The 13,401-nt window shown below is 41.5% G+C and overlaps 2 protein-coding genes across 4 annotated transcripts in view; one reads left to right on the top strand and one right to left on the bottom strand.

Moving 5' to 3' along the window:
• The window catches only part of st6gal2a (ST6 beta-galactosamide alpha-2,6-sialyltranferase 2a), a 45,964-nt gene extending 35,123 nt beyond the window's left edge, over nt 1–10,841 (top strand). For all 3 annotated transcript variants that reach the window (XM_031734530.2, XM_039599887.1, XM_039599886.1), the window contains 2 exons: nt 4,508–4,682; nt 9,818–10,841. In XM_031734530.2, the coding sequence (XP_031590390.2) occupies nt 4,508–4,682; nt 9,818–10,065 (423 nt within the window). In that variant the 3' untranslated portion in view covers nt 10,066–10,841. The remainder of the gene's footprint in view (nt 1–4,507; nt 4,683–9,817) is intronic.
• tmtops2b (teleost multiple tissue opsin 2b) overlaps nt 5,219–13,401 on the bottom strand; it is a 33,165-nt gene continuing 24,982 nt past the window's right edge. The window contains exon 4 of the mRNA XM_031734533.2: nt 5,219–7,851. Within this exon, the coding sequence (XP_031590393.1) occupies nt 7,636–7,851 (216 nt within the window). The 3' untranslated portion in view covers nt 5,219–7,635. The remainder of the gene's footprint in view (nt 7,852–13,401) is intronic.

Below are 13,401 nucleotides of genomic sequence, written 5' to 3'. Positions count from 1 at the left end.
TCAGCTGATCGGCTTTTCTCTCTTGTTTATTTATCGCCCACTTTGCGCCAGAAAGAGGAAACCAGCGGATGTCGCGTTAAACAACAGCAGCACGTTTAAGCTTGATCAGCTGTTGTTAGAATTTATTTAATATTAATTTCTAGTATCAGCTGATGTTTGCTGGAGCCACGGCTGTAAAGCTGCTGGTCATGATATCAGTTTGGTTATCTGGTGAGAGGGAAACATGCAGATGAGACCAGGAGATGTCCTTACTGAATCATCAGAGCGTGATGGAGAAACAGGTTTACCTTTTAGGTGACATGGATGAGTTGAAGGGAAGTTATAAACTGTTTCTGAGAGACAAATAACACCAGGATCCTTTTCTAAGTAGCTGACAGCTGGTAACTGTGCAGGGGCGGATCTAGCAAAGTGTTGCCAGGGGGCCAGGTAGGGCATTAACAGGAAAGGGGGACAAGGAAATACTTTTCTTTATTATTCTCATTTAAAATGTCTCGCTTTTAAAAAAAATAATTATCTGAGTCTTACAACAAACAATTGATAGATTGATATATACCATCAGAACAGTGTACATCACTGTCACAACAGTGTTTATTTTCATTCAAAGGCTTTATGATTTTTCCTATAATGGCGGGCGGGTCTCTAGTCAAAATGCCCGTGACGATTGTTTTGTCCCAGTCCAGCTCTGTATGCAGCTCATCTGCAGTCTGGTGTTACCTACATCTTCCTATTCAGAAGGCAGAATTTCCAAGTTCTGAGTACAATCAAAAGCACCACGACTGCAGTTTTTGTGTTGGATGTAAAAAGCAGGCTAGAATCATGGCGGCGGTCAACGACGGTCCAGGCGTGGGATTTCTCTCGTGGAAATATGCACATTATTTTTTCCTTTCTATTGGTAGGTGGCACAGTGCACTTGTGGCAAGTAAGCAAGATAGAACACTGACAATCTTGCTGGGTATCCAGTTACGGAAGCAACACATTAACAAGAGAACTCTGAGTAAAACCAAAGTTACTTTCCCTAGTAACTAGTTACTTTGAAAGTAACGAGTAACTTGAAGTAACTGAGTTACTTTTTTAGAGAAGTAACTAGTAATGTAACTAAGTTACTAATTTAAAGTAACTTACCCAACACTGCTCACCACCTCCACTGGGTCCAGAGGGCATCCTAGAACAGAGCTGGCCCTGTGGATCAGCCTGTTCAGTCTCTTCCTGTCCCCAGCAGAGATGTTGCCACCCCAGCAGACCACACCATAAAAGATGGCTGAGGCCACCACAGAGTCATAGAAGGTCTTCAGGAGTGGGCCCTCCACTCCAAAAGACCTGAGTCTCCGCAGCAGGTACAGTCTGCTCTGCCCTTTCCTGTAGAGGGTTAGAGTTATGAGTCCAGTCCAGTTTGCTGTTCAGATGAACACCAAGGTACCTGTAGCTGTCCACAGCCTCAATGTCCATACCTTGGATGTTCAGTGGTTCCAGTGGAGGATGCTTGTGCCTGCGGAAGTCTACCACCAGCTCCTTGGTTTTACTGGCATTGATCTGGAGGTAGTTCAGCTGGCACCAGTCCACAAAGTCCTGAGTCAGTCCTCTGTACTCCTTGTCGTCCCCATCAGTGATGAGGCCGACTATTGCAGAGTCATTAGAGAACTTCTGCAGGAAGCACTGGGTGGAGTTGTGGGAGAAGTCTGCAGTGTAGATGGTGAAGAGGAACAGAGCCAGAACCGTTCCCTGTGGGGCCCCCGTACTGCAGACGACCCTGTCCGACACACAGCCCTGAGTCCTCACATACTGTGGTCGGTCGGTGAGGTAGTCCAAAATCCAGGTAGTGAGGTGATGGTCCACTCCCGAGTTCTCCAGCTTGTCCTTCAGAACCGAGGGAAGAATAGTGTTGAAGGCACTGGAGAAATCAAAGAACATGATTCTCACAGTGCTCCCAGCGGTCTCCAGGTGAGCAAGGGAACGATGTAGGAGGTGAATGACGGCATCATCCGCTCCAATGCCAGGCTGGTAGGCAAACTGAAGTGGGTCCAGTGATGAGCTCACAAGGTGCCGAAGCTGAGCCAGGACCAACCGCTCCAGGGTCTTCATCAGGTGGGATGTCAGAGCCACCGGCCTGTAGCTGTTGAGGTCCTTGGGGCGTGAAGTCTTTGGCACTGGTACAACACAGGAGGTTTTCCAGAGCTGTGGGACTCGTCCCAGCCTCAGGCTGAGGTTGAAGAGGTGCTCCATCACCCCACACAGTTGGTCCGCGCAGGACCTGACGACCCTCGAGCTGATGCCATCTGGGCCCGCTGCCTTCTTGCCATTAATCCTCCTCAGTTCCCTCCTAACCTGGGTGATTGAGAGAGACAAGCTGGAGCCTTGTGTTGAGTGTGTATTGGATGCTGTTGTTGGGGGTGGGGAGGGGTGAGCAGGGTGAATAGAGGAGGTGTGAAACTGCTTGTTAATGCAAATATCTAATCAGCAGGTCAGCGCATTTATGCATGTAGATACGACCTACTTGAAGTTCAAACTTAGTGTCAAAATGAGGAAGAAAGCTGGGGTTTTGAATATGTGGCGTAGTTGTTGGTGGCAGATGGTCTGGTCTGACTATTTCAGAAATTGCTGAGCTACTGGGATTTCCCACACAACCATCTCTAGGGTTTGCAGAGAATGGTCAGGAAAAGAGCAAATATCCAGTTTGGCAGTTCTCTGGGTGAAAATGCCTTCAAATAGAGACTGTTTATAATCAAGGTATGCAGAAGAACACACAACATGTCAAGCCTTGCCCAGATGGGCTACATCTGGTTTTGTGAATGTGACAGTGAGTATATTAGGGGTGGTAGTGGTGATATATATTTTCAGTGATATAGCAGGAAATTAACTAGGCATGTAATTGTTTTCTTTCTCTTTTCCCCCCTTATTTTTCAACTAACCTATAGTTCACAAGAGCATAATAAACCTGGACATTCTGTTTTTGGTGTGCCACCCCAATATTTTTAGTGGCCACCATATGGCCACCCCTATGAAAAAAATCTGGAGGCGCCCCTGATAGTATACCAAAAAACAGCATTATATTTACATATATGATAAGCTGAACTGCTTACTTAACATAACATGCCAGTGCAGTTACTGCAATCCATTCATTGGATAATAATTAGTAACTTGCATTGTGTGTTATATAGTTTCTTAAAATATACATTCCCAGTAGTTGGGTCTTTATTTTAAAGCCTTTACAAACATTTACATTAAAAGCCATTAATTCATAATATTCAGCTTTCATGAATTAGTGGAACAACTGTTATTTAATTTGGCTTTTAATGATAAACTGCAAATTACGAACAATGATTTCAGGCTCTCCTTTATTTCTGCTGTCAAACTGGAGATGGTACAACTGATGAAAATGGACATGCACACTTTTCCTCGAATCCATTATGAGTGACTTGGCACACCGATTACATCTGTTTTCTTATGATTTCATTTGTCCAACTGTGATGTATCCCTACAGTGCACTTGCTGTCTTCAATCACAGTATTGTTCTGTATACAGCTGTGCTGCACCGTGCGTCCAAGACACTTAACATTTTCTGGGATGTTTTGACAGCTTTAAATTTCAGTCAAACCACCTGATTGACTCCAGAGCCCTTCAATTTCCTGACAGGAAATAGTTTCAATGACTCTAAAGTTTTAAGCATAACAGTCATGCTACTATAAGACAGCAGCTCACTGACTTTTCTGTTGAGAGGCTGACTTGTTGGTGGGAAATTATCAGTATGCACTAGGCTTACATCTGCAAAAGGTCCTCACCTAAACCAGGATTTATTCTGCACATGCACACACTTCCTGTCCGAGCATTTAGTGCAGCTACATCGATTTGTTCTGGCGCTATGATGTTATTTCAGGAAATTACATTTAATATGCTTTAGTTCTATTTTGTTAAATGCATACCCTGTAAGCCATACATTATTTATGTCCCTGGGTAACAACACAAAGCTCACATGAATAAAACATAATCATCTAAACTGTGAAAGAAAGCATAAATACAATTCAAATGTATTCCAGAGCCACTCAACATGACACAGCATAAAACAGCAGTGACGGACGTTTTATCTTTACGGGCATTTTATGTTTTTTGCAATGTTCGCAGTCTGAAGATACATTTGACTAAACTTCAGCATCCAGCAGATGTTTGCAAAGGACTGCACTCTATCTTTAAACATCTTTTCCTTCTTATCTTTTGCTTGGGGGGGTTTAGCCTTTGAGGTAGTGGAAAGAAGACAGGAAACACACAGTCATGAGTCGATTCAAACCCGGGCATCTGCAATAGCTTTATGGCATTTGGGCCACCTGCTCAACCCAGTGAGCGATACTACTGTTGCTATTTTTGTATTGACCGCAGTCTTTGTTGCTTTGAATAGTAGAAAAAATCCTCTAAATATCAGAAATTGTTTTAATTACTGGAAAAAAAACATGTTGTCTTATTCTTATTGGACTCGTGATTTGAGATTAAATCTGTCTGCTGTGTTATATCTCGTCAGTGGTACGCTAGTCCAGACTACAACCTGTTTGGTCCGTACATGGAGCACCGCAAGCTGCATCCTGACCAGCCCTTCTATATCCTTCACCCTAGCTATGTGTGGCAACTCTGGGACGTGATTCAGGGCAACACCGAGGAGGACATCCAACCCAATCCCCCATCGTCTGGTTTCATAGGTGAGTGCACACTCTGTCTTGCATGCATGCAGTGGGTGCACATGTGATGCACGTCTGTCCCTTCAGCTGCTTCTTTGTTCTTATCTTTGCAGATTGTTGTCTGCTCCTATAGCAGATATATATGCACACACACACACACGCGCACACACACACACACACGGTTGCTGATAGTGTGCAGGGTTATGTTAAACACCAACACACTCGAAACCAGTATATTTAAACAGCTAGGAATGTAGATATGCACTTCACCTTCCTGTCCTGTTGCACTGTGCAAAAGTCTTGACTCACTCCTCATTCCTATACATGTTGCTAGGAAAATGGGAAATTGGTGCTGAATATTTAGTGAAATGCAGAACGACCACCTTCACACATCCTGAACTCGCTTGCAAAAGCTTTGAAACCACTGTAGCAGGACACTTATATTATCAAACATTAGCCAAAAGAAAGCTTGGATGGACATTTTTTATTGTTTAAAATACATATTACATCACATATATATTTATTACACATTAAATTAAATATTATATGTTACCCTGTAGCTAACCACAGTCAGGTTCCTCTTTTAGTCTGACCAGTTTTGCCTCCTATTTAGTATGGATATTTAGTATGTCATGCCTCAGTAGTTAATAATGTGCCTATCAGAACATAAATCCTTGTTTTAAATAAAGCATCAGTTATAAAATATCTTAACAGAATAAACAGCATATTAAAAAAATAAGTCAATTCAAATACAGCTTTTTCAGCTTATTCTAGCAGCTCTGCTGCATCACAACCCAGGAATCCGCGCTTTGGTTTGCCGTGCATCGGGCGACCCACGCTACAGCTGGTTTTCATTGTGATTGCACTTGGTGATAATCTGTAAATCAGTAGCTGATTACACAGCTTAAATGCAAGGCAAAAGAGCTTTACACTGGGGAAACGAAACCCTGCTGAAATGTTAGGCTTGACTGCCTGTATTTAAAATGTCACAATGTTCCTTGGAGGACTCCGTTGTTTATACTCGTCATGTTACTTTAAATTAGACTGTTTTCCACTCAGCTGAGATTTGACCTTCAGGGGGAAATAAAAAGCCGTCACCCATCTGTTGCTGTTACAGGATGTGTTTCCATGATTTGACTCCTTTTTGGTTTTAGACATTGGCGTTTTGTCAAAAGTGATTAAGAAAAACTTATTCTTTTCTGTTTTGTCCTCATTTGCAGGGCTATTAAGAAAACGTTCCTTTTGCTTTTTATAATATTCACAATGTCACACCATCCTCCAGCCTAAATTACAATGCATGATGCACTTTCTTTTTCAGCAGCAGACATATTTATTAAATCAATTGAATCCAGCAATAAAATACAATGAAACTGGTGACGATAATGTTATTTGTAATAACCAGCATTTCTGAACAGACTACTATTAAAATGAATTTCATCTGAGCCACAATTACAAACACAATTTGACTAAACTAGTAACACAGTGCTTTTCTTGCTTTTATTGAACACACTGAGCAGTCAGCTGCATTGCAAGCTGGAAAAAGTAAGCAAAGCTTCAGAATTTTGTTGCTTGCAGCCTCTTTAAGAAGCACCAACCTCAATCACACATTTTCTGAAAGTGCTGAATGACAGTTGCACAAAAGCGAGGAGATATCTTAAGACCATTTATCCAAGAAAATGACTTCACTTCATCAATATTTTCTGCAACTCTATGTCAGTGGGTTGAGGTCTGAGCACTCTGACCTCACTTATAACTTCCTTAATCTTGAGCAGGTCCTGGTCCGTTATAGTTTTAGATCTACAAAAGCAGTAAAATACCGATATCTGCTTTATGTCTTGCTGTTGTCATTTAAGTAAGGCCGGCTAAATGTAATCAGTTTCAATAAATTTGTGCATTGTGTTTCCCAGATATGCCCTTAATTTCCATCAGTCATCAGATCGGAATCATTTTTCTGTTGCTGGTCATACTGGAATATCATTTTGAAACATTGGCCCTTTTATTGTGGAAAGAAGGGGAGATCGTACCTACAAAAACACCTGAGAAGAAACAACTAAATCATAACCAAAGAAGGCAGAGCACAAACACAAAAACGAACACAATTCAATTAAACGCCTTCATGCAGAAAAAAACTGAAGTACACACACGATAAAAGTTGTAATAAGGATAAGGTTCTGGGGCCTTAACCTTTTGTATTCTTTAATATTTACAGCCAAAGCAGCAGGAGGAAACTAGGAAAAGCAGAGTTAAATGATGATTACGTCAGTCTGCTTGCTGATCAAATGACAAGTCTGCGCAGTAACCCCCCATTTACAGTGACACAGCGACTGAAAAGCACCAAGGAACGGGAGCGTTTTTTGTTTTTTTAACTCTTTGTCTAAAATATAAATTTAAAAAAGATCCTGTAGTTCAAAAAAGCAATTCGGCCTTTTTAAATTGCAAGATGAAAACTAAGAATATGTATATATTACACACATTTCAGTATATATAATATATACTGAAATTAATGCAATGCATAATCATCAGTTCAGAAACAGACTAAAACCTTGAACCCACCACAGTGACTATGTGCCCTTTATTAAAAAATATATATATTTTTAATAGACACAAAAACTTGGAAATAAATTTGAATGAAGTTCTTACCTTTTTTGCATGTACTGAACAGGAGAAGGTGCGTGGTGGATGATAAAACTGACTGATACCAACATGTCTGGTTGCATCACACATGGGTGTACATGTATGTGTGCCTTTGCATACTTTACATGCATTTCTGTGGTCGTTTAGCACTTTTGTGTTATGTATAGTAAAAAAAAAGTTTTAAAAGGGCACATTTATGGTCTACAAATACAAGTTTACACATAACACGAAAAAGCACATCTACTTTCTGAAAGCTCTTGTCCACAGTCCACTGGAGTTCACATTCTGGGTTATTCGTGCTTCATTGTGATCGCGGTGATTCCTGTCTGATTAATGCTGATCAGGGGGTGACCTCTGGAGGGTTTGTGTGCTTGGTGTCTGCGGTGCTGTAGCACTGGTTGAGAGCTTCGGTGGAGATCTGGGCGGTGCAGGCCACGGTGTTGCTGTAGACACGGCGGTTAAGGTGGATTACCGTAGTCTTGGAGGGCATCGATGTGTCGCCTTTTTCCTTTGACCAGCGATCGCAGTGAAACAGAATCAGGAAACACCTGTAAAACTTAGAGGGAGAGGAAAGTAGTGGAATCACTGCACACCCACAAGCAGGTGAAGGTGTTTTACAAACAGTAAACTGAACTGAAGCATTTCTAACATGTAGTAAAGAAAAAAATATTTGCATAGGGAAATGGTACTGTCTGGCTAAGTATGCAGGGGAGTATACACATAAGTTCACTTGTTGGCTGTAAATTTATTGGCCACAGTATTCTGACAGGGGTGAAATCGAACATCAGACTTTTTTCTGCTTTGCACTCTAAGTCGGTGGCAGGTTAAAGAGCATTCAGCGTTTGCTCTCAGGCTGTTAGATATCCGTGTTCTCCATTGTTTTAAGGTCTTGAACAGTTTAGGACTGAAGTGTATATGTAAATGAAAATAGCCTAATGGTGTGTTCAGACTGACCGAAATAGTTGGTTTGCTTTTTGGAAACCACAAATATTTTTTAGCCAAAAGCAGAAGCAAAACTGCGAGTAGACGAAGGCACTTTTGGCTGCTCTCATATTTCCCAGAGGATCTCCATGGCGACTGGATCTGCATATTTTGATTTGGCAGAGATTTTATACCCTTTCATACTCTTCCTGACAACAACCGCCTTATTTATCCAGGCAGGGGACAGGCAGCAGGAGTACACTAGTTGTGACCCCCTTTGGACTTTGTCTAAAACACTATACCACAGAGCCGCTAGAAGGAGAACTTCACTATGGTTGAAAACTCATTTATGATTTTGCCAAATTTTCTCCATTCATGCTTTTTTTTTTGCTGCACACATATGCCTTTACATAAACTCTATGTGTAATCTGGCTGTAAATAATTCCTTTAATGTTCCCAAATTGAGCAGGAAGTGATGGTTGGAAAAAGAAAAGGATCTGTTGTCATGGTAAAGCAGATTACCTCCGGCATGTGGCGCTTGATTTCTTTGGAGGTCTATAGCACAGAACTTGGTAAGGTCTTATGACATCCTTAGGATCTTGTGGAAGTGACTCATCCATCCAAATTACAACTCTGTCATCAGTAACTTAGCCCTCAATCATGATGGCAGCTCATCTGTCGGTACCTTACTGTTGGAGGTCTTGCTGCAGCTCTCCCCACTTCAGGTTTTGCACAATGGGGGAGTGGAGAGGTCTCAGAACATATCGTCAGCCATACCACCAAATATAATTACGGCAGAAGGAATAATTATTCTCTCTGACTGAGGAGTCCTTGCTAAAATATACGTGTGAGGTCACTGTTCTTTGTTTTAGTTGCATTTCACAGCGTAAGAAAAATCCAGAACTTGCTGAAGCAGGCAAAGTCGGAGTCTTCATATATTATTCACAGTGTTATAGTTTTCTCCTCCCCTCTTTCAGCACAGTTGAGCTTCACATTCACCTTGCCCATAGTCTCTGCTTGTCCTTTGCACATTTTCAGATCTAATAGAAATTTGTCAAGTTTGTGCTAAATTCTTTTTCCGAAGACGTATCGGATGCCCAAAAGGCTCGCACACCTTTGATAATCAGATTTTTCCCACCAGGCCGTGTATTTATTATCAGCCCACGCTGATAACGACCTTTACGAAAACTGAAAGTATTTACCTTATCTCCTGGCTTTAAGAGTTTCTGTTTTGTGAATGTCACGACGGGTTTGTAACGTCTCTCCTTCGATCCCCGGAGCAGATGAAATAAAACGGATGTCATTAACGTCTCTGTGGCCATAAGATTAGATTTTGGTTTTACCAGATTGCTTCCAGGTGTCAATGTGTGTTTTGACAGTGGTCCTGGGGGACTATTGCCTTAAACAAACTGAGAATAAAAGACAGGAACAGAAGCTTTTAGCATTGTATTTTTCTTTTTTATAATTATATATGTTATTTTTATGTTCTAATAATTTAGTAATGTTTGGACCTCAAATGTTTGGCTAAAAAGTTGAACTCTAATTTAGTTGGCACGTGTTGTGTGAAAATATTTATTTTCTCCTGTATGCTGACATTGCAGGTATCCTCCTGATGATGACGCTGTGCGAGCAGGTGCACGTGTACGAGTACATTCCCTCCATGAGGCAGACGGACCTGTGCCACTACCACGAGACCTACTATGACGCTGCGTGCACACTGGGTGCCTACCATCCTCTCCTCTATGAGAAAAGCCTGATCCAGCGGATCAACATGGGCCCCGTGAGTGACCTCGAGAGGAAAGGACGCGTCACTCTTCCAGGCTTCAGCACCGTGAACTGTGACATCTGATATATGAAGCCTGGCCTCATGAGCCCGGACGTCACACATGCACACACGCAAACACTTCTGGCCTTTTCAGGCTGACCATGGGAGAGGTGCAATAATGCCCCTATAGACAAGGAGGTTGAAGCTTGCAAGTTTCAAATAAGACCCGTGAAGAGCATAAGCCATAGCCCTCCAGGGACGGATAAACATAGAGGTTTCTGAAAGACCTTGTCTTTATCACGATGGTTTACTTGACCAGAGGCTGGAAATTAGAGTCTCCAAGGTGGAGCTGAAAAAAACAAAACTAAAAAATAATATCAAATTTCTCTCTGCTTTAGCTGAGCCACGTTAGCTGTGGAGCTGACTAGGGTAGCAACTGATCTTGTTTTAGGTAGGCAAGTGAGTTTTTAATAACTGGGTGTGTTTCCAGTGGTGTAAAATCTGTGTTTCTCAGTACTATGGATGGTTTTCCACTTTAAGGAACTGTCACTCTTTATAACGGCGAATTGTATAATGATTTTTTTTAATATATACTGGTCCCAAAGGGTTGTGAATAAACAAATCATCCATGTTGAATGTCATAGGTACACAAACTCGACGCAAAAGTACATGCAGAAGAATGCAAACTAAAAGAAAGATGAGAGGAGCTGTCAAAGCTGTCACATTACTGTACATATTCCTGCAAAATCAGCAATTTTGCTTCATAATGAGGGTTGATTTCATACTACTGAGCTTATTACTGAATTATTGTTCTGTGCACGCTGACTGATAACCACCAGTTTGTCACGTTTTGTTTGGGGGTGGGGGGTGGGGTGGGGAGGGGGCAAATTGTGTACTTAAATCAGAGTAAACGGGGCCAAAACAGAACAAACAGGTACTCAGAACAGCCATGACCCTGTGCCTAGCAGTCAGCTGAACACTTTCCTCGGGTTGCCTTGGGACTGTTCAGATACATGCAGTACACACTCTAGCAGGACTGCAGTACCAATCAGTTCGATGTGTGGAGCAGTAGACTTTCCGAAGTGATGAACATCAGGGGATCCTCCGCTCTGCCTCAGCAATCACCAGCCCCTGTTTGTGCCGGTCAGTTCACTCTCTATTGAATGTAATTTTAACACTGCGTGTTGTGGCCAAACCCTTGCTGGAGCTCACCTCTGCGGGGTTATTTCTTTATTGCGTAACAGCATGAAGTGCATTCCCTACTACTATAAATGTCTCATATTTTCTGAATCCTCTGATATTAGTCTGTACCTAGCTGCAGCTCAGAGTAGAGACAATTACGAAAGAGGAATTTGGACCTGTACTAACCTCGGATTTACTTTGTCTCCAAGGTAGGGTGGATTTTATGTTTACAGAGTGCCGTGTCTTCAGCGAGCTCGGGGTATTCGGTCTGTGGGAATGAGGGCATCTTTTTTTCTTTGTAACAGATTGCACATGTGCCATTCGTTGAGGTTTGTTGAAAGATATGTAAAACATAAAAGAAATGTTGCTTTAAATAGTATGATGTCGCTCTTCAGTAGAAACACTAGAGCGTAGTATCACGTAGATAATAGTTGGTGTTGGCAGGAGCTGGATAATATCTGGAATTTGTCAGTATTTACCAAAGGACATACACTTTTTTTATCCCCCCCCCCCAAAAAAAAAAATCTCTTTTACGACTTGGACGGCTAAAGAGCTAAAGACATAAGCATGAATCCTTATTTTAACCATGTTTAAGATATTATGCATTTATATTTACTAGATTTAATAATCAGATGGCAGTTCAGTAAATTACATAGATGACAAAAGTACTACTTCATATAAAGGGAATTTCTCTAAATGAAGCATTTGCTCATGATCACAAGAGCTTTTTCTTGCACTCGTGTAGCTGGCTCAGTAGAAGTTTTATAGGAATATTTTGCAGTTTTGTTGTGGACATATTTCATTAGATTCATTAGATTTTTTGATTAATTAAATTGGTAGCTGTAGCAGGTGTATGACAAGTGTTTGGGTCATTTTGCAAAAATGTTATGTATTACTTTTATTTTTTTTCAAATCTCACACTTTACTTTTGTGTTGATGCACAATATTCCCCTAATTTCTAGTTAACAATGTAACATAAAACCTTATGCCCACATACCTAACAGCTACACGCGATTACTGTATGGAGGACATGATCTTTCTCTTGGAGCCCCAAAAGCTGACAGCAGAGTTGGTGAATATCAATCGATAGAGCACAAATAAATGAGGTGCCAGTGATTGTTGTGTAGAAACGAGCAACATTTCTTCTTTGTGCGATGCTACGAGTGTGTTCATCTGTGCCTGCTAGAAATCGAGCCTTAGTTGCTCCGTCCGGGTCGCCGTTTACACTCCGGAAGCACCGTTCACTGTTATCTCTGTGTTAGCATGTTTGCCTTTGCAGGTGCTTGTTGGGGTTTGATTTCGTGTTTGCAGCAGTGGATATCGGTCTCTAGCCTGGCCACAGTTTGCACTTTACCATCACATCCATGTCCCTTTGTGCAATAATTTGGGAAATCTGCGCACACCTCTACACTCTGGCGATTTTGTTCCCACACACGAGCATACGTGAAAAGGCACTTTTGTCGTTTTTGTTGGGTTTTTCCCCCTATTTGCTCAAAAAATGAAGAACGTTTGTAATGTGATTAACAACTTGTTGTTTTATTTGTAATGTTATTATTGAATTAGCTCAGTAATGCCACACATTACAGCAATAGTGACAAATGTAATGCGATTGCAGTAACGCATAACTTTGTACTCTGCAGTACACCCAATCCTGACTGTAACAGAGATTTTAAGGTATAGAGGAGGTAGTTTAGATGCTTAATAAAGGACTTGGGATTCTTTTTAAACAATGCAGGTTTTTTCGCTCTGCTGTATGTCTTATAATTGCGATAAACGATAAAATGTGCTTGTGATTGTAGCACACTGAAGGTGTGAAAGCCCTGAACGTATTGTACATGTGCATTGTAGTAACAAGTTACTTTCCAGTGCACAGAGCATGCAATTCAGGAGCAGGGCTAGGTCTTAAACTGTCTGTGCTGTACTGTGATGCAAGTAGGCACCATTGTCTTTAATGTTGTGAAAGGCATTCGTGCTTGCAAGGTTTTCTTTTACTGAAGTGATGTTTTGCAGATTTTATTGCATGCTTGTGGATCACATTCATCTGCAGTGCGGCTATCAGCCGCTCCATGGAAGTGCTTGATCAGGTGCAATGCCTTCTGGCTACTTCATCTTTGCATCTTTAATATTGTGCCAAATCCCATCTTTAATTGTGTTCCAGTTTGGGTGGGTTATTCATGGGATGAGGACTCAGAGTAACAGTAGGACTTCTTAGGTGCTTCTTTCTGCAAAAGTCGAGCT

The sequence above is a fragment of the Oreochromis aureus genome, linkage group 16 (genome assembly GCF_013358895.1).
Source record: "Oreochromis aureus strain Israel breed Guangdong linkage group 16, ZZ_aureus, whole genome shotgun sequence".
Lineage (NCBI taxonomy): Eukaryota > Metazoa > Chordata > Actinopteri > Cichliformes > Cichlidae > Oreochromis > Oreochromis aureus.
The sequence above is the reverse complement of the archived record's forward strand: the minus strand, read 5'-3'. Positions and strand labels throughout refer to the sequence as shown.